This window comes from Oncorhynchus kisutch, linkage group LG8, assembly GCF_002021735.2.
Source record: "Oncorhynchus kisutch isolate 150728-3 linkage group LG8, Okis_V2, whole genome shotgun sequence".
Lineage (NCBI taxonomy): Eukaryota > Metazoa > Chordata > Actinopteri > Salmoniformes > Salmonidae > Oncorhynchus > Oncorhynchus kisutch.
In genome coordinates, this window is record NC_034181.2 from 9199099 (window position 1) to 9219098 (window position 20000).

At 40.3% G+C, this 20000-nt stretch overlaps 2 protein-coding genes across 4 annotated transcripts in view; both read right to left on the bottom strand.

The window, feature by feature from the left end:
• Nucleotides 1–351, bottom strand: part of LOC116374808 (protein C2-DOMAIN ABA-RELATED 1-like) — a 5041-nt gene extending 4690 nt beyond the window's left edge. Inside the window, exon 1 of the mRNA XM_031829646.1 lies at nt 193–351. Within this exon, the coding sequence (XP_031685506.1) occupies nt 193–345 (153 nt within the window). The 5' untranslated portion in view covers nt 346–351. The remainder of the gene's footprint in view (nt 1–192) is intronic.
• Nucleotides 1–20000, bottom strand: part of LOC109896216 (perforin-1-like) — a 34604-nt gene that overhangs the window by 4690 nt on the left and 9914 nt on the right. The window contains exons 1-4 of one of the 3 annotated variants that reach the window (XM_031829644.1): nt 19668–19792; nt 18338–18496; nt 17863–17982; nt 17560–17713 (exon numbers count right to left, since the gene is read on the bottom strand). In XM_031829644.1, the coding sequence (XP_031685504.1) occupies nt 17576–17713; nt 17863–17982; nt 18338–18490 (411 nt within the window). In that variant the 5' untranslated portion in view covers nt 18491–18496; nt 19668–19792 and the 3' untranslated portion in view covers nt 17560–17575. Of the gene's footprint in view, nt 1–17441; nt 17714–17862; nt 17983–18337; nt 18501–19667; nt 19793–20000 lie in introns of those variants that run through there. The other 2 variants (XM_031829643.1, XM_020490518.2) reach the window with 2 other exon arrangements.

Below are 20000 nucleotides of genomic sequence, written 5' to 3' on the forward strand. Positions count from 1 at the left end.
ACAAATGACAGCTGACTGTCTACTGTTTACTGTTTGATTATTGCTGTCTCTCTGTCCTTCTGTGTTATGATGTCTGTCCTGTCTGTAACATCACTGTACTTCTGTTTTATCTCCCCACTTGACATTTGTTGTTGTAAATAACAATGTTGCGGTAACTGACTGTTCGGGTTAAAGATAAATGAGTAAATTCACCTTGACGTAGGGGTCTGGTTTTGAGAGAAGGCGTCCTTTCAGGTTGGAGGCACGAATATCATACACTCTGATGGGGCCGTCATTCAGGTCACAGTGTACAAGAGCCAGGGTGCATAGCACCAGCAGTCCCAGGTACAGAGAGAGAGAGGCCATGGTACATGTCTGTGAGAGAGGGGAGGTGACAGGAGGGGAGATAAACATGTCATAAGAGCTTGAAACTAACACCTCAAACTGTATTCAGAGAGTCAAATTGAGCTGAAAGTTCAGGATATATTATCAGTGTTAAGAGATTAGTCAGTGGAGAAAGAGACGGACAGAGGAAATAATTGAAGATGCACAAGAACAATCCTGAATAAGCAGAAATACAGGCTTGTTCAATTGAGATAGTAGCTTTTCAGAAATGTTTGACATCTACACCAGCGCCTCCTGGATGGGGAGATGACACTTGATACAGAAACTGTAATGGTGTTACACATTCAGTTCTGACAGCAAACCTGGCTGAGAAGTCTTCCAGTGTACTCAACCAAACAGACAATCAATTTCTATATCTGCCAATCTAAAAGCGCTTTTTGGAAAGCCACTCACTGTCTGCAATCGACTGAATCCCAGCCACAGTCTCCAGAGATAAGAACGGTAAGATGGATGCCATAACAAAGAGAGAGGTAGTAGAACAGCACAACAGATCATGTCTTACCTGGATATTCTTGAGCTGTACGTCTGTCTTCTCTAGTCACCCAACTGCTGATGGTCCTTACTGTGCCATCTAGCTGTTTATAAAGATCTCAGCCCCTCCCCCCCCACCCACCACACCCCCACCCACCCGGTAGTTGATGAACCCACAAGTGGATGTGTGGACTACTTAACCAATGAGAGCACACCTTATATTACCACGAGACGAAGCCTATAACTTGTAACAACAAATCTGATACTATCTGAAATGTGATTGAACTATTGTATCCAGATCATGTCAAAGGCCAGCCCAGTGAATCAACAGTTAGGTAAGGGAGAGGACATTGCTAAGAGTGGACGTGGTAAATAGTACTGCATACAATCTGTAATTCTTCAGTAATACCATTAATCATTATATACAGTGCATTCAGACCCCTTGACTTTTTCTACATTTTGTTTCTTTACGGCCTTATTCTTAAAATCATTTAAAAAAAACTTAGCAATCTACACTCATTACCCCATAAACAAAGTGGAAACAGATTATTTGACATTTTACCAAATGTATTTAAAACCTTTTGTGACTAGGGGGCAGTATTTTCATTTTTGGAAAAACATTCCCGTAGTAAACGGGATTTTGTCAGACAAGATGCTAGAATATGCATGACTTGACAGCTTAGGATAGAAAACACTCTAAAGGTGTCCAAAACTGTAAAAATATTGTCTGTGAGTAGAACAGAACTGATAGTGCAGAGGCGAAAGCCTGAGTAAAAATCCAATCCGGAGTGCCTCATTGTGTTGCTGCGCTTTCCCACCATGTCATCCCAGGTTGGATCCTAAAGATAACTTATTGTAATATAACATAAGGACTTAAGTATCACCATGTGGAAATGTTCCCTTTAGATGGACCTTACCCGTCACCCTGTCATAATGATACCAAACCCTGACACCACATGTAGATTCTACAGCTGGCCAGATCTCAGTAATGTCTACCTAAACCAAACCTTATATAGTTCTCAGTAATGTCTCCAAAACCAAACCTTATATAAGTTCTCAGTAATGTCTCCAAGACCAAACCTTATATAGTTTCTCAGTAATGTCTCCAAACCAAGCTTGATATACTTCTTAGTAATGTCTCCAACCAACCTTATATAGTTCTCAGTAATGTCTCTAAACCAAACTGTATAGGTTCTCAGTAATGTCTCTAAACCAAACTGTATAGGGTTCTCAGTAATGTCTCTTAACCAAACTGTATAGGGTTCTCAGTAATGTCTCTAAAACAAACTGTATAGGGTTCTCAGTAATGTCTCTAAACCAAACCGTATAGGGTTATCAATGATGTCTCTAAACCAAACCGTATAGGGTTATCAATGATGTCTCTAAACCAAACCGTATAGGGTTATCAATGATGTCTCTAAACCAAACCGTATAGGGTTCTCAATGATATCTCTAAACCAAACTGTATAGGGTTCTCAATGATGTCTCTAAACCCAAACCGTATAGGCTTCTCATGATGTCTCTGAACCAAACTGTATAGGGTTCTCAATGATGTCTCTAAACCAAACTGTATAGGGTTCTCAATGATATCTCTAACCAAACTGTATAGGTTCCTCAATGATGTCTCTAAACCAAAACCGTATAGGCTTCTCAATGATGTCTCTAAACCAACTGTATAGGGTTATCAATGATGTCTCTAAACCAAACTGTATAGGGTTCTCAATGATGCCTCTTGATACTACCCATCCCGGGTTCGGGAGTGTAATCATCAAATGACACTAATTAGCATAACACAACAGACATAAATATTACTAGAAAATATTCCTATTCATGAAATCACAAGTGAAATATATTGAAACACAGCTTAGCCTGTTGTTAATCACCCTGTCATCTAAGATTTTGAAAATATGCTTTACAGCCAAAGCAAGACAAGCATTTGTTTAAGTTTATCGATAGCCTAGCATAGCATTATGACTAGCTAGCAGCAGGCAACCTGGTCACGAAAATCAGAAAAGCAATCAAATTAAATCGTTTACTTTTGATGAGCTTCGGATGTTTTCACTCACGAGACTCCCAGTTAGATAGCAAATGTTCCTTTTTTCCAAAAATATTATTTTTGTTCTTCACGTTTGGCTGAGAAATTGACCGGAAATTGCGGTCACTACAACGGCTGAAATATATTCCAAATTAGCTCCATAATATCAACAGAAACATGGCAAACGTTGTTTATAATCAATCCTCAAGGTGTTTTTCAAATATCTATTCGATAATATATCAACCGGGACTGGTGGCTTCTTAGTAGGATAGAGAGAAACAATGGCCGTATTTGTCCTTTACGCACAAAACACTCTGAGAGACTTCAGCTGACCACTGACGCAATGTTGACGTTCAGGGCTCCTTTCTCAAAATAAAAGCCTGAAGCTATGTATTGTGACACTAGACACATTAGGGGAAGCCATAGAAAAAGGAATCTGGTTGATATCTCATTCACTGCTCAATAGGGACGCATAGGAACGCAGAGCTTTCTAAATAAGAGTCCCTTCCTGATTGGATTTTTCTCAGGCTTTCGCCTGCAATATCAGTTTTGTTATACTCACAGACAATATTTTTACAGTTTTGGAAACTTTAGAGTGTTTTCTATCCTAAGCTGTCAATTATATGCATATTCTATTCATCTTGTCCTGACAAAATAGCTGTTTACTTTGGGGACGTTATTTTTCCAAAAATGAAAATAGTGCCCCCTAGCTTCAAGAGGCATTACATATCTGATCTGCTGATTATGAACATAGTCCAAACCTTAGAATAACAGAAAGTTATATTAATAACAGGAAGTTATATTAAACTCAGGTTTAATCCTGAAACATGATGAAGTCAGACTGAGAACATCTTGCCGTAAAGCACAATTTCTTTAATTGATGCTATAAGGAAGTGAATACATGAGTGAAATGGTGAGAGAACCAATCAGACACAAGGTCACTAAGGTCATAGGTTACAGTCAAATGATCATTCTGTTGCACCTGTTCCTTCTTGTAGCTGTAGGTGTAGTAGATGGTGCCTCTCCGATGCACTTACAGTTTCAGATTTTGTAAATATGACAACATTTGTGACTTGTATATTCCATCTTCTTGAATTGCATTAGCTTTGTGAGGTCATTCAAATGTGCCTGTTGCTCTTCTGACTTATTTGTGAGTGACATCACATATTTGACTGCTTTTTTACAGATAGGTTTGTGCAGATTTAAGATTACTGAATTCAGATTAGGACATCCTCAGATCTCATGAAAAATAAGTTAAAAATGAATATATCACAATGACTTTTAGAAATGCATCTGTTTGGTATCCTAGCTTCCTTTCCTTGATCCCTTTACTTCCTTTTCTCCTTTCTTTCCCTGGATTCCTCTCCTACTTTCTTATTCCCCTTTCCTTTCCTCCTTCCTTAGCTTCCTTTCATAGCTCCCTTTCATACTATCCTTTCCTACCTTCCTTTATTTGGACTTTCCTACCCTCCATTCCTTCTTTCCTAGCTTCCGTTCCTTGATCCCTTTCCTTATTCTCCTCTGCTCATTTGCTTTCCTAGCTCTCTTTCCTCCTATCCTTTCTTATTTGTGTTCCTTTCCTCCTTTCCTAGCCTCCTCTCCTCCTTTTCTTGCTCCCTTTCCTCCTATATTTTCCTAGCTACCATTCCTCTTTTACTAGCTTAATTCCTTGGTCTTTCACATCTTCCATTCCTCCTTCCCTAGCTTCCTTTCCTTTACTCCTTTTCTCATTTCCTAGCTCTCTTTCCTTTCTTTCCCCTGACTATTGTAGTGTCGTTGTGCCTTCTACACTACTAGTACTGCTACTATTACAGTCATTATAACAGTAGCAGCAAGTCAGTGGCCCTGTGGTAGAATGTCCACCCTGAGATTGGAAGGGTTCAATCCCTGGTCGAGTCAAACCAAACAGAGACTAAAAAAATGTGACCTGATGCCTTGCTGCTTTGACACTGAGAGTTAAAGGGGAAGTGTTTTAGAGTGTTTTCTAACATGCTTTGGAGTGTTTGAGTGTTTTAGAATGTTTTCTAATATGCTTTAGAGTGTTGAGTGTGTTTAGAGTGTTTTCAAATATGTTTCAGTGTTGTGGACCGTTATAGTGTTTTTGAGTGTTTTCTAACATGTTTGGAGTGTTTAGTGTTTTTTGTGTGTTGTAGAGTGTGTACTAATATGCTTTAGAGTGTTTTAAAGTGTTTTCTAATATGATTTAGAGTGTTTTAGAGTTTTATAATATGCTTTAGTGTGTTTTAGAGTGTTTTCGTATGTGTTTAAGAATGTTAAAGAGTTTTGTTTTAGAGTGTTTTGGAGTGTTCTATATTTTTGTGTGTTTTATAAGATACTTTAGTGTGGTTTAGTGTTTTAGAGTGTTTTCTAACATGTTTTAGTGTGTTGTGGAGATTTTCAGAGTGTTTTGGAGTGTTTTAGTGTTTCTAAAATGCTTTGGACATAATAGTCATTGGCACACGATGTCTGAGCAAAATGTGACAACCTCATACATACATGTGTACTTTATTGAATAGACAATAAAATACAAGTAAAACACACTCAAACATAGTGTGGCAAAAGTAAGGTCTGGGTGACTTTGTATCTTTCATTCCTGGCCTATTAATATAGACAGCATGTTAGTACTACAGGTGACCTGTCTGACACATGTCCTTTGCAGGCAAATTTTACATACACCTTAGCCAAATACATTTAAACTCAGTTTTTCACATTTCCTGACATTTAATCCTAGTAAAATTTCCCTGTCTTAGGTCGGTGAGTGCTCGGAAAGTATTCAGACCCCTTGACTTTTTCCCCATTTTGTTACATTACAACCTTATTGTAAAATGGATTAAACCGTTTTTTTCCCCCATTATCAATCTTCACACAATACCCCATAATGACAAAGGAAAGATGTTTTTTAAGAAATATTTGCAAATATATAATAAAAGGACATATCAGATTTACGGGACACCTCGACAACATCTGGTGAAATTGCAGAGCGCCAAATACGAATTAAATTGCTATAAATATTAAATGTATATAAAATCTCAAGTGTAATATATCAAAATAAAGCTTAACTTGTTGTTAGTCCAGCCGCCATGTCAGATTTCAAAAAGGCTTTACGGCGAAAGCAAACCATGCGATTATCTGAGGACAGCGCCCCGCATACCAACACATGAAAAACAGATTTCAACCAGGCAGGTGCGCCACGAAAGTCAGAAATAGCGATATAATTAATGCCTTACCTTTGATGATCTTCTTCTGTTGGCACTCCAAAAGGCCCCAGTTACATAACAAATGGTCATTTTGTTCGATAATGTCCTTCTTTATATCCATAAAAACTCAGTTTAGCTGGCGATTCTCAATCAATAATCCACTCAGTTTCCCTCCATCAAAATGCTTACAAAATGAATCCCAAACATTACTCAATGTCAAACAATGTCAAACAACGTTTATAATCAAACCTTAGGTGTCCTAATAAGCAAATAAACGATAACATTTAAGACAGAGAAAAGTATGTTCATTACCGGAAATAAATAAGAATGAAAAAATCCACCCCCTTTGAATCATCTTATCTGGAAGGAGAAAAACATGCTACTTCTACTTTTGTCTATGAAATGTTTTCCACAACGACTAGCTACATTTATTTGTATCACGACACATTTATTTTGGGATTACAATGAGCCAATGAGGATGATATGATGGTGTGTCTCCACATGCCTGACTGAGCAGTGAGGTCATTCCTCAAAAAAAAGGTGTTCGATCAAATAAAGTTTTTTTACAAAGACATAAAATGAACAACAGACTTTCAGCATACTTGTAGAGATGGCCACTCAACAAGCTCAGAACTGACAGAAATGACTGACTGGGTGAAGGAAATTGATAGTAAGAAGTTAGAACTCAGCACAGCCTTTGATGTCATTGATCATTAATCTATTGCTGAAAAAACATAGGTGTTATGGATTTGCATCCTCTGCCTTATTATGGATTGAGAGTTACCTATCTAATAGGACCCAGAATCGCCTATCTAATAGGACCCAGACTCACCTATCTAATAGGACCCAGAGTCACCTATCTAATAGGACACAGAGTCACCTATCTAATAGGACCCAGAGTCACCTATCTAATAGGACCCAGAGTCACCTATCTAATAGGACCCAGAATCACCTATCTAATAGGACCCAGAATCACCTATCTAATAGGACCCAGACTCACCTATCTAATAGGACCCAGACTCACCTATCTAATAGGACCCAGAGTCACCTATCTAATAGGACCCAGGACCCAGAGTCACCTATCTAATAGGACCCAGAGTCACCTATCTAATAGGACCCAGAGTCACCTATCTAATAGGACCCAGAGTCACCTATCTAATAGGACCCAGAGTCACCTATCTAATAGGACCCAGAGTCACCTATCTAATAGGACCCAGAGTCACCTATCTAATAGGACCCAGACTCACCTATCTAATAGGACCCAGAGTCACCTATCTAATAGGACCCAGAGTCACCTATCTAATAGGACCCAGAGTCACCTATCTAATAGGACCCAGAGTCACCTATCTAATAGGACCCAGAGTCACCTATCTAATAGGACCCAGAATCACCTATCTAATAGGACCCAGACTCACCTACCTAATAGGACCCAGGACCCAGAGTCACCTATCTAATAGGACCCAGAGTCACCTATCTAATAGGACCAGAGTCACCTATCTAATAGGACCCAGAGTCACCTATCTAATAGGACCCAGAATCACCTATCTAATAGGACCCAGAATCACCTATCTAATAGGACCCAGAATCACCTATCTAATAGGACCCAGAGTCACCTATCTAATAGGACCCAGAGTCACCTATCTAATAGGACCCAGAGTCACCTATCTAATAGGACCCAGAGTCACCTATCTAATAGGACCCAGATTCACCTATCTAATAGGACCCAGATTCACCTATCTAATAGAACACAGATTGTTTTCATTAATGGAGGCTGACCAGAGCACACATCCTATGATACAGGCTAGAGAACAACAACAGCAGGTCAGCAACAACAGGTTTCCTTTCCAACTCACCACAAAGTCACTACCATAGAAATATCATGAATAGAACGGGTGTCCCCATTGAAGTAAATGATGTGCATTTTCTCAGGTCAGACGGCTGTCTACACTGATCTGTGTGATAGCAAACTCTCAGGGGTTAGCTAAAAATAAGATTAGTCACAATAAGCTATCCTAGCATTCGAAAATGTTACCAAGGCAGCGATGTCCGCTGAATCCCCTTTCATCCTCAAAAGAGTCCGAGTTAATCTTAACAAAAACTATAAATCTGTATCTCATATCGACCAAGTCTTCACAACCTTATTCCACTATCTAATTAAGATATATTCTGGTTGTAGAATCAGTATTTATCAAATTCGAAATGTGCATGAAAATTAGCAATCTAGCTAGCTTGTCAGCCTGCTGGCAGAATCCATCTAAAATGCAGCTCACACACTCATTTAAAAAAAAAACATTTATTTAACTAGGCAAGTGAGTTAGAACAAATTCTTATTTTCAATGACAGCCTAGGAACAGTGGGTTAACTGCCTTGTTCAGGGGCAGAAAAACATATTTTTACCTTGTCAGCTCAGGGATTTGATCTTGCAACCTTTTGGTTACAAGTCCACTAGGATAACTTCCACCCCAAAGTATTCAATGCTGAATCCCTCCACTAGCTAGCTAGTGTAATGAACATTTTGCTTATAGCAAAAAAGAGTTTTCATTATATGACAGTGTATGTTCTGATGTGATTAGTTCTGCAGCACGCTGACAGCTCTAGCTGTGACTGTTATCACGCTGGCCAAATGTAGCGAGGCACAGTGCCAGCTGTCAGTTACAAGCTGATTTCTGACAACAGTCCATTATCTTTGGTGCTGTACAACTTCATCAACAAGCTGGCAAACAAGCTTCTGTAAGGGCCATTCAAATAAGTTTGCTCTAGGCTGCTAGTTGGAGTGAGTTTGCTCAACTGATCGAGCTGATAGAGCATGGTTTGCAGTACTAGCAAGTGCGTCATAGCTACGGAGAGCGCAAGTATAGAGCACCACAACATGCGTTTATTTTAAGTGTTTCCAAATACCCACATGGGAAAAATGAATGGTGGAAAAACGCTTGTATCCATTTCCCTGTTTGACCGTTAGGTGTTATGGGTATTATGACACCTCCACTGTGGGAATCTATAGGTAGCTGTAGCCAGAGGTACAAGAAGCTAAGCGAGAGGGATCACTGAGCCCAAAATCTGCCTTCTCCAGCAAGTGTCTTTTTGTTTTGTTTGTTTTTCAGTCACCAAGCGAGGAGTTTTTGTATGGAGGTCAATGAGAGAGTGTCGAATTTGGTTAACAAATAGTTTAATGGCTTATTTGCTACATGTGGCTTATTTGTTCAAAACGAAGTTTCAGTGTACTGATATAAGTAGGACGGACATGTGACATCCCTGCAACTTGGGGACAAACACTTTAGAGAGCCCTGTAATATCCTGCTAGGATATATTATGTTCAGTATGATTACGTCTAGACTATCACATGCTGCATCCCTGACATAAAGGTCTCGGAAGTTTACGTCAAGTGCACATACATTACTTTTGGGTTGAGATGGTGAGAAATAAACAAGTCAATTCAATATTCGTTGTCAATCCCTTTCCTTTAATTAGACACTAAGAGTGACAGTCAAGTGGAAATGTAACATGGTGTCAGAAAGAAAGAAAGAAACTCATAATCAAAATAATAAAATGAGAATCATCTGGCTTTCCAACACAGAGGATGGATTGGGATTCATCAAACTTACCTGGCTCGTGGAGAAAGTTTCAACAGCATGTCCAACTAATGTTCTCTGGATTGTTACGTGCTAAGAACGAGATGGAGAAGTGCAGCTATCTCCTGTTGTGGATTGGGGGGAAATGACGAGATGTATTTAATACGTGGACACTTACAAACACAGAGGCAAAGATAGTGAAAACGTATTATGACAAGTTTGAGGAATATGTCATAAAAGTTTCAAGAAAATCTACATGGAGTTAGCAAGTCCTTCGAGTATTTTGTTACCCAGGTAAAGTTGACAGTTAAAGACTGTAACTATCCAAACAGTGACGAGATGGTTAAAGATCGGATTGTTTTTGCTACGAACTCACATGAAGTGCATGAAAAGCTATTGAGTCATGGCTCATCAGATTTGACTTTGGAAAAGGACATAGACATTGTCACGCTCTGACATTAGATATCTCTGTTTTCTTTATATTTGGTTAGGTCAGGGTGTGACTAGGGTGGGTATGCTAGTTTTTGTATTGTCTAGGGTTTTTGTATGTCTATGGGTTTTGTAGGTCTAGGTATTTGTATGTCTGTGGTGGCCTGACATGGTTCCCAATCAGAGGCAGCTGTTTATCGTTATCTCTGATTGGGGATCATATTTAGGTAGCCAATTTCCCTTTTGTGTTTGTAGGTTCTTGTCTATGTGTAGTTGTCTGTCAGCACTCATTTGTTTAGCATCACGGTTCATTTTGGTTAGTTTGTTCAGTGTTCATTCTTATAATAATAAAGAATGTACGCATACCACGCTGTGCCTTGGTCTCCTTCGTACAACGAATGTGACAGACATTGCATGCTCATCCAACTGTACAGAGAGACTGACACAAGAGATCACGTTGGAACAAACATTGAGCAATCATTTGCTTGGACTGGAATTGCACAAAGTTAGATTTAAACTGAATGCAGGTGCCCAGGTGAACATAATACCAGCAACATGTCAACTCACAGGGTGTGGTGGTGAACCACTGGATGTTAAAATGGATCTGACATAAGGACACTGCAGTCATGTTAGAGTTCTACATTCTCAGCACACAAGGGCTTGTCTAGACATGGATTTAATCAAACGGGTGTTGTTTGTCAATGCAAATGCAACACTGAGTGAAACACAGAATGTAACTAACATTATGGAGGAGTTATCTGACATGTTCCAAAGTATAGCAGAACGCAGCACGCCTGAAAGCTCAGCTGGACGTCATAGAGAAAGGCAAAATCGTTGTAAAGGAGACTGAGCCTACAGACTGGATCTTCAGGTTTGCTCCCAGACTGTCAGAAGTAAACACACCACTACGTCACCTCCTGAAACAGAGCAGTGAGTTCGTGTGGGACATAATTAATGACGCTGCGTTCCAGCAGATGAAAGAGCCAGAACCTGTGCTCACCTATTTTGACCCCCACAAGGAATTCAAGTCAAGGCTGAGGTAGTCTCATTACCTAGAATCAAATGTCTGTCATGGGAAATGTTGAAGGAATTTAATTCCTCTGTTTTAATTCCCAATTAAAATTAAACACTGTTATTCACAAGAATTTGTAAGACCCTTATTTTATAGGAATGGTGTTAAACGGTGTTAAAAGTCAAGTATCAGCCTTTAATCAAGAGAGTACTGAGTACATACACATTTTACCACAGGTTATAAACTGAAAATGACGTCAGCGTTTTCTCAATTTTCAGTCTCTTCTTGACACTGGTAGAAAGGCTCTATAGCTCTCAAGCCTTCCCTCCTCGCCTAGAGCCAAGGTCAGTCAGTGTAGATAAGCATTCTAGACTGTCTGGATAGTAGTTCATTCATTTGTACCAAGGAACAGACCATCATCGTTCTAAACTCTTGACTACATTCACTACATTATATTCAATACTGGGAGCAAGAGAGAAAATTCATACATGTACAGTAGCATAATAGTATTCTGATTAGTAATCCTGATTGAAATGTATACATAATTAGTCATTATAGATAAAAAATTCCCTTAACAGGAAACTATGCCTAAGAGATTATGGAGGACTGAAGATAACGGTGCAGAATGCCTTGTGAATTTTTTGGGAAATTAATGTCCCTTAAACTGACCAAATAATAGTACTTTTATGCTGATCTGCTCACACCTGGGCAACAACACCCAAACTGGATAATAACTCAAAACAACTTGTAGGGCTAGAGAATTTTATAGACAAACACTATCAACGCAGTCAAAACAAAAAAATGGCGGAGAGTAACCACGGAAACAATGGAGAACCAAACTCTAAAAGAAAACTAAGAGACTCTTCGACTGACACAAGATTGACTATATTTACCACCCTGTACGGTAAGCGTGGAAACCAAACTGCTAAAATCTGTAAATGATCAATTAGACGTGTTGGAGTTAGTTCAGATAGATATACAGTACCAGTCTAAAGGTTGGACACACCTACTCATTCAAGGGTTTATCTTTATTTAGACTATTTCCTATATCGTAGAATAGTAGTGAAGACATCAAAACTATGACATGACACATATGGAATCATGTAGTAACCAAAAAGTGTTAAACAAATAAAAAATATATTAGATGTTCTTCAAAGTAGCCAACCTTTGCATTGATGACAGCTTAGCACACTCTAAGCATTCTCTCAACAAGCTTCACCTGCAATGCTTTTCCAACAGTCTTGAAGGAGTTCTCACATATGCTGGGCACTTGTTGGCTGCTTTCCTTCACTCTGCGATCAAACTCATCCCATACCATCTCAACTGGGTTGAAGTCGGGTGATTGTGGAGGCCAGGTCATCTGGTCCAGCACTCAATCACTCTCCTTCTTGGTCAAATAGCTCTTACATAGCCTGGAGGTGTGTTTGGGGTCATTGTCCTGTTGAAAATAAATGATAGTCCCACTAAGCGCAAACCAGATAGGATGGCGTATCTCTGCAGAAGCCACTCTTTATATGTTAATTGCTGAATCTCAGTTTGCCATGTTGGTATTATGGTTTTGTTTTGTTAGCTTAGGAAAATATGTGGTACATTCTTGGTGTATTATATTTCTTAACCACAAGGGTTTGACGTTGAGTCATTTTCAGGTTCATTTGATATATTTCAATGCTAAAATGGATGACAGTTTATTCTGATGTTGTGAATATGAGATTACACATGGAAACACATTTATTTGTATTATAGTAAATTAGGAATTATTAGAAATGGTTAAATCCACTATACTATCACAATGACTTTGATAGACATTTCAATTGTTATTTTCTTAGTATATTATACAGCAGAATTATGGAGAATTGCTGTGATAGTGCTAATTATATCCCGTTGACTACTCATCATTCATCCATACTGTGGGTGTATTGCAGCTTTGGAAATAAATGAACTATCCATCCATTACTCCTTCCTGTGTTGACTAACTGACCTGGGGGACAGGACCAGGAAAGTCACACTCTGGTAATCCATGACTGTGCCTTGAATTCGAAATACATCACAGACAGTGTCACCAGCAAGCACCTCCACAACCATCACACCTCCTCCTCCATGCTTCATGGTGGGAACCACACATGCAGAGATCATCCATTCACCTACTCTGCATCTCACAAAGACACGGCGGTTGGACCAAAGGACAGGTTTCCACCGGTCTATTGTCCATTGCCCAAGTTTCATGGCCCAAGGGCTGTCAGGTTTTTAATGACCACACTGATTATCCAATGGGCTGTCAGGTTTTTAATGACCACACTGATTATCCAATGGGCTGTCAGGTTTTTAATGACCACACTGATTATCCAATGGGCTGTCAGGATTTTAATGACCACACTGATTATCCAATGGGCTGTCAGGATTTTAATGACCACACTGATTATCCAATGGGCTGTCAGGTTTTTAATTACCACACTGATTATCCAAGGGCCTGTCACGTTTTTAATGACCACACTGATTATCTAATGGGCTGTCACATTTTGACCACACTGATTATCCAATGGGCTGTCACGTTATTAATGACAACACTGTGATTGCCCAATGGTCTGTCACCTTGTTAATGACCACACTGTGGGTCATTAATAACTACCTGTCATGTTACCTGTCACCTTCATAATGACCACACCGTGGGTCATTAATAACATTAATAACTACCTTGCTTGAATGATGTCAAATTCATGCTTTTCATGCTTTTCTCCTTCCATAAACCAACAGCTGTTTCAAAGGGGGTGAGGTGGAGTTTAAAACACACACTAGAACCTGAAAGGATACTCTTGTGAATCCTCTGCTGAAGTAGGTCATCAAGGAGGAGAGCAGACTCCTCCTTTACTGACTAATAAATTAACACTCTACTCAACCTCTCAACCACTCATTAGTTTCCCTGTCACTGACATACATTTTATTCACTGGGAGATTCTCATTTGGCCAAAAGTCTGTCCTCTCCTCGACTCCTCTGTCCTCCTCTGTAAGTCGTTCTGAATAAGAACGTCTGCTGAATGACTAAACTGTAAATGTAATGCTCTGCTCTCAGCTGTTTTCCTGTTCAAGAACATCCGTTAGATAGTCAACAGAAACTATCTGTTGTTGGAAAGCAGTCTCTAGTTCGGAGGTGCTTTGTGGACACGGGCCCTGATCTAGACCCGTCTTCATGAAGAGTGTTCATAACAGTTTTACTAATTAGATCATATTGAAGCAGATTGTTCTGGACTGGGAAAACCTGATCCTAGATCAGCACTCTTAATCTGAGACACTATGAATAAGGGACATGTAATGCCAGGGGTGTAATGGAGAAACAGAGAGTTCAGGGTAGCGCTACTTTTAATTCACCACACATGTGAAACCGACGCCAACCCAAACGAATGCCCCAAAAACACGGGGAACTAAACAGTCCAGAAAATACACACATACACGGACAACCGTGACCTACAGTCGTGCACAAATGTACAAACAGAATAATCCCGCACACCCAGCAGGCGGGCCGGCTGGATAATAAAGCCCAACCAATAAACCTAATTAAATACAGGTGTAACTAATAAACAGACAAGGGGGAAAAAAGCATCAGTGGCAGCTAGTAGGCCGGTGACGACGACCGCCGAGCGCCACCAGAACAGGAAGGGGAGCCACCTTCGGTAGGAGTCGTGACAGGACAGGTCTCCCCTGATCTGAGACACTATGAATAAGGGACAGGTCTCCCCTGATCTGAGACACTATGAATAAGGGACAGGTCTCCCCTGATCTGAAAGCAGTGGTGGAAAAAGTACTCAGTTGTCATACTTGAACAAAAGTAAAGATACCTTAATATATAATGACTGAAGTAAAAGCGAAAGTCACCCAGTAAAATACTACTTGAGTAAAAGTCTAAAGGATTTTGGTTTAAAATATACTTATTTATCAAAAGTAAATGTCATTTCTGAAATATACTTAAGTATCAAAAGTATAAATAATTTCTTATTCCTTATATCAAGCCAACCAGACGGACGGTACAATATATATTTACTTTTGTTTTTGGGATAAACAGCACACTCCAAAACTCAGACATCATTTACAAATAAAGCATTTGTCTTTAGTGAGTTCGCCAGAGCAGAGACAGTGGGGAAAAGTTATCTTCATAAGTGTGTGAAGTTGACCATTTCCATGTGCTGCTAAGCATTCAACATTTCATCAGTACTTTGGGGTGTCAGGGAAAATGTATGGAGTAAAAAATGAATTATGTTATTTGGGAATCAAATCAAATCAAATTTTATTGGTCACACACACATGTTTAGCAGATGTTAATGCAAGTGTAGCGAAATGCTTGTGCTTCTAATTCCGACCGTGCAGTAATAACTAACAAGTAATCTAACAATTTCACAACAACTACCTTATACACACACAAGTGTAAAGGAATGATTAAGAATATGTGCATATAAATATATGGATGAGCGATGGCTGAACGGCATAGGCAAGATGCAGTAGATGGTATAGAGTACAGTATATACATGTGAGATGAGTAATGTATGGTATGTAAACATTATATAAAGTGGCATTGTTGACGAGTGATATATTTATTACATCCAATTATAAATTATTAAAGTGCCTGGAGATTGAGTCTGTATGTTGGCAACAGCCACTGAATGTAGTGATAGCTGTTTAACAGTCTGATGGCCTTGAGATAGAAGCTGTTTTTCAGTCTCTCTGTCCCAGCTTTGATGGACCTGTACTGACCTCGCCTTCTAGATGAACACGGGGTGAACAGGCAGTGGCTCGGTGGTTGTTGTCCTTGACTGTCTTTTTGGCCTTCCTGTGACATCGGGTGGTGTAGGTGTCCTGGAGGGCAGGTAGTTTGCCCCCGGTGATGCGTTGTGCAGACCTCACTACCCTCTGGAGAGCCTTATGGTTGTGGGCGGTGATACAGCCCGACAGGATGCTCTCGATTGTGCATCTGTACAAGTTTGTGAGTGTTTTGGGTGACAAGTCAAATTTCTTCAGCCTCCTGAGGTTGAAGAGGCGCTGTTGCACCTTCACCACGCCGTCTGTGTGGGTAGACCGTTTCAGTGTAGTTAAATTAAAGTAAAACAAATATGAATAGTGAAGTACAGTACAGATGCTCAAAAAAACGACTTAAGGAGTAGGAGAAGTACTTTAAAGTATTTTTTACTCCTGCATTTTTACACGTCTGCAGTTCTACTACTCTGAGAAGTAGGTTTGGCCTAGTGACACAGTGGCCAGCAATAATGACACAACGGCCAGTAATAGTGACACAACGGCCAGTAGGCTAAACAGTTTGCATGTGTTCGATGAGGAATTATATCATAGCAATGAGTGCAACATAGCGGTTATAATATGACATTGATGGCAAAATGTTTCAACTAGTAAAACATAATAAACCTGGACCATGGACTTGCAGCATTCGGTCAGGACTCCTGCCACATAAGTGAGGGAAAATGCTCATACACTGAACAGAGAAACAGGCTACAGACAGTAACCTAACCATAATGCATCCATGAATGTAACGCAGTAGCCTGTGACACAGCACAGGCAATGACAAAGATCATTAGCATTACAAGTTACTACCATCATATACAGCTCTGGTGGAAAATTAATAGACCACTCCAAATTAGGAGACCACTCTTAATTTATTCCACAGCTGTATTAATGTAGCCTACTGGTACACTAATGATAGTGAGCATGATAGAAGCAGCAGCAACACTAGAGCTTCAGGTGCTCCTGCAGAACTGGAGGTGCTCAGTTCAGAGTCAGACTCAGAGCAGGAACCTTCAGGTACAACTGAAGAGCACAAACCTAAACATGTAGTTTATGATTTTAATTCATATGTGCTTTATTTATGAGATTATCAGTAGGACTGTAATCAGGGGCAATACCTTGTACATTTGTATGTGCTATGATTGGTGTATTCCTAGTGAGTTTGAGGGGGCACCCACAGCCATACATTACCTTGAAAGCTCAGTGTTCAGATGGACTTACCAACATGTAGCCTCAAATGTTTGTATTTTGTAATGTGGATAACTTTCTTCCCAGATGAACATAGTGACCAAATTTCTAACTAGTTTGGTACCCGTTGCATCAACAAATAGGGTTAGCCTACAAAATTAGCGATCTGGTGGTTTGCATGAACAGGGTGGCCTGGGATGGAGTCAAATTCCCAGCCTGAATTGTTTCAGTCCGCCCCTGGGGGGCGTGATACACCCAAAAGGGCCACATCGTGACACTGTAAAAGGTAAATGTCGATTGGTAAAAAGCTTTGACTAAGACCTCATCTTCTAAGAGAAATCCTAAAACAATTCAGAAACATGATGAAGCCAGACTGAGACCATCTTGCCGTAAAGCACGTTGTTTTAATTGATGCTATAAGGAAGTGAATACACGAGAGAAAGGGTGAGAACCAATCAGACACAAGGTCACAAAGGTCATAGGTTACATTCTAACCATAATACTGTTCCATCTAGTGACTGTAGCCGTAGCTGTAGGTATAGTAGACGATGCCTTTCTTCAGGTGGCAGGTCTCAGTGTGTCTTCCTGGGCGGATGGTGGCGGTGCAGGTTCCCATGTGGCGATCTGGTCCGATGACATCATCCCACACCTAATCATAATAACAATAATAGTAAAAAAAATATATATCCTCATCATCATCATCATCATCATCTTCATCATCATAATAATAATAGATGGGATTTACATAGTGATTTTCCAGTGCTCAAAACGCTTTGCATAGTAAGGGGGGAAACTCACCTCCACTGTCAGGACAGAGTTGGGAAGGATGTTAGCGAAGTTGAACTGGTCGGGCCAAGTGGGGTTTTCCTGTTTCTTCAGAATGCTGCTCTTGCCATGAAAGGATGAGCCACACCACACCTGAGGAAGAGAATGTTGTCAATAGACTTTATTAAACTTTTTGTTAAAGTATTATTGTGCATTAAATAGTAAATTATTGCTAATGTATGTACAGTTGGCTCACTTGAATGAGGAACCATTATATGTACATTATAATTAATTAATTCATTTGATTGTTCATTTTTCTTTTACTATTACTTCACCTAACAAGTAACAAGCCAATCACTGACATGTTCATGATGTCTGTCCTGTCTGTAACATCACTGTAAAAAAAAATTTTTTATCTCCCCACCTGACAGTTTGTTGTTGTAAATAAGAATGTTTTGTTAACTGACTGTTTGGGTTAAATAAAGAATAAATAAATGAGTAAATTCACCTTGACGTAGGGGTCTGGTTTTGAGAAAAAGCGTCCTTTCAGGTTGGAGGCACGAATATCATACACTCTGATGGGGCCGTCATTCAGGTCACAGTGTACAAGAGTCAGGGTGCATAGCACCAGCAGTCCCAGGTACAGAGAGAGAGAGGCCATGGTACACTGTCAGAGAGAGAGGAGAGGAGAGGAGAGGAGAGGAGAGGAGAGGAGAGGAGAGGAGAGGAGAGGAGAGGAGAGGAGAGGAGAGGAGAGGAGAGGAGAGGAGAGGAGAGGAGAGGAGAGGAGAGGAGAGGAGAGGAGAGGAGAGGAGAGGAGAGGAGAGGAGAGAAGGGGAAGATAAACATGTCAGAAGAGCTTGAAACTAACACTACAAACTGTATTCAGAGAGGAGTCCAAAATTGAGCTGAAAGTTCAGGATATATTATCAGTGTTAAGAGATTAGTCAGTGGAAGAAGAGAGAGAGATCAATGGACAGAGAGAGAGAGAGACGGACAGAGAGAGAGACACGTACAGAGAGAGAGAGAGACGGACAGAGAGAGAGACGGACAGAGAGAGAGAGAGACGGACAGAGAGAGAGACGGACAGAGAGAGAGACGGACAGAGAGAGAGACGGACAGAGAGAGAGAGAGATGGACAGAGAGACGGACAGAGAGAGAGACGGACAGAGAGAGAGAGCGAGAGCGACAGACAGAGAGTGCGAGAGAGAGAGAGACGGACAGAGAGAGCGAGAGAGACGGACAGAGAGAGCGAGAGAGACGGACAGAGAGAGCGAGAGAGACGGACAGAGAGAGCGAGAGAGACGGACAGAGAGAGCGAGAGAGACGGACAGAGAGACAGACAGACAGAGAGAGAGACGGACAGACAGAGATAGAGAGAGAGAAATAAATTGAAGATGCACAAGAACAATCCTGAATCAGCATAAATACAGGCTCTTATTCAATTGCAGAATTTGATTAAAAAACAAGCATCTCCAGGATGGAGGGAGATGACACTTGATACAGAAACTAATGGTTTTACACATTCAGTTCTGACAGCAAACCTGTCTGAGAAGTCATCCAGTGTACTCAACCAAACTGACACTTCATTTCTATATCTGCTATTGATCCAATCTAAATGTGCTTTAAGGAACGCCACTCACTGTCTGCAGTCGACTGAATCCCAGCCACTGTCTACAGAGACAACAAAGATAAGATGGATGCCCAGAGAGAGAGAGAGAGAGAGAGAGACAGAGAGAGAGAGACAGAGAGACAGAGAGAGAGAGAGAGAGAGAGAGAGAGAGAGAGAGAGGAAGAGAGGTAGTAGAACAGCACCAGAACAACAGCTCATGTCTTACCTGGATATTCTTGAGCTGTACGTCTGTCTTCTCTAGTCACCCAACTGCTGATGGTCCTTACTGTGCCATCTAGCTGTTTATAAAGATCTCAGCCCCCCCAGGTGGTATGTTGACCCACAGGTGGTATGTAGGACTACTTAACCAATGAGAGCACACCTTATATTACCACGAGACTTATTTCAGCCTATAAGGTGTAACAACAAATTCTGATACTATTTGTTCAATCAGCTTTTCAGATACTATTCCAGGTAATGTCAAAAGGCCAGCCCAGTGAATCAACAGTTAGTTGAGGGAGAGGACATTGCTAAGGGTGGACATGGTAAATAGTACTGC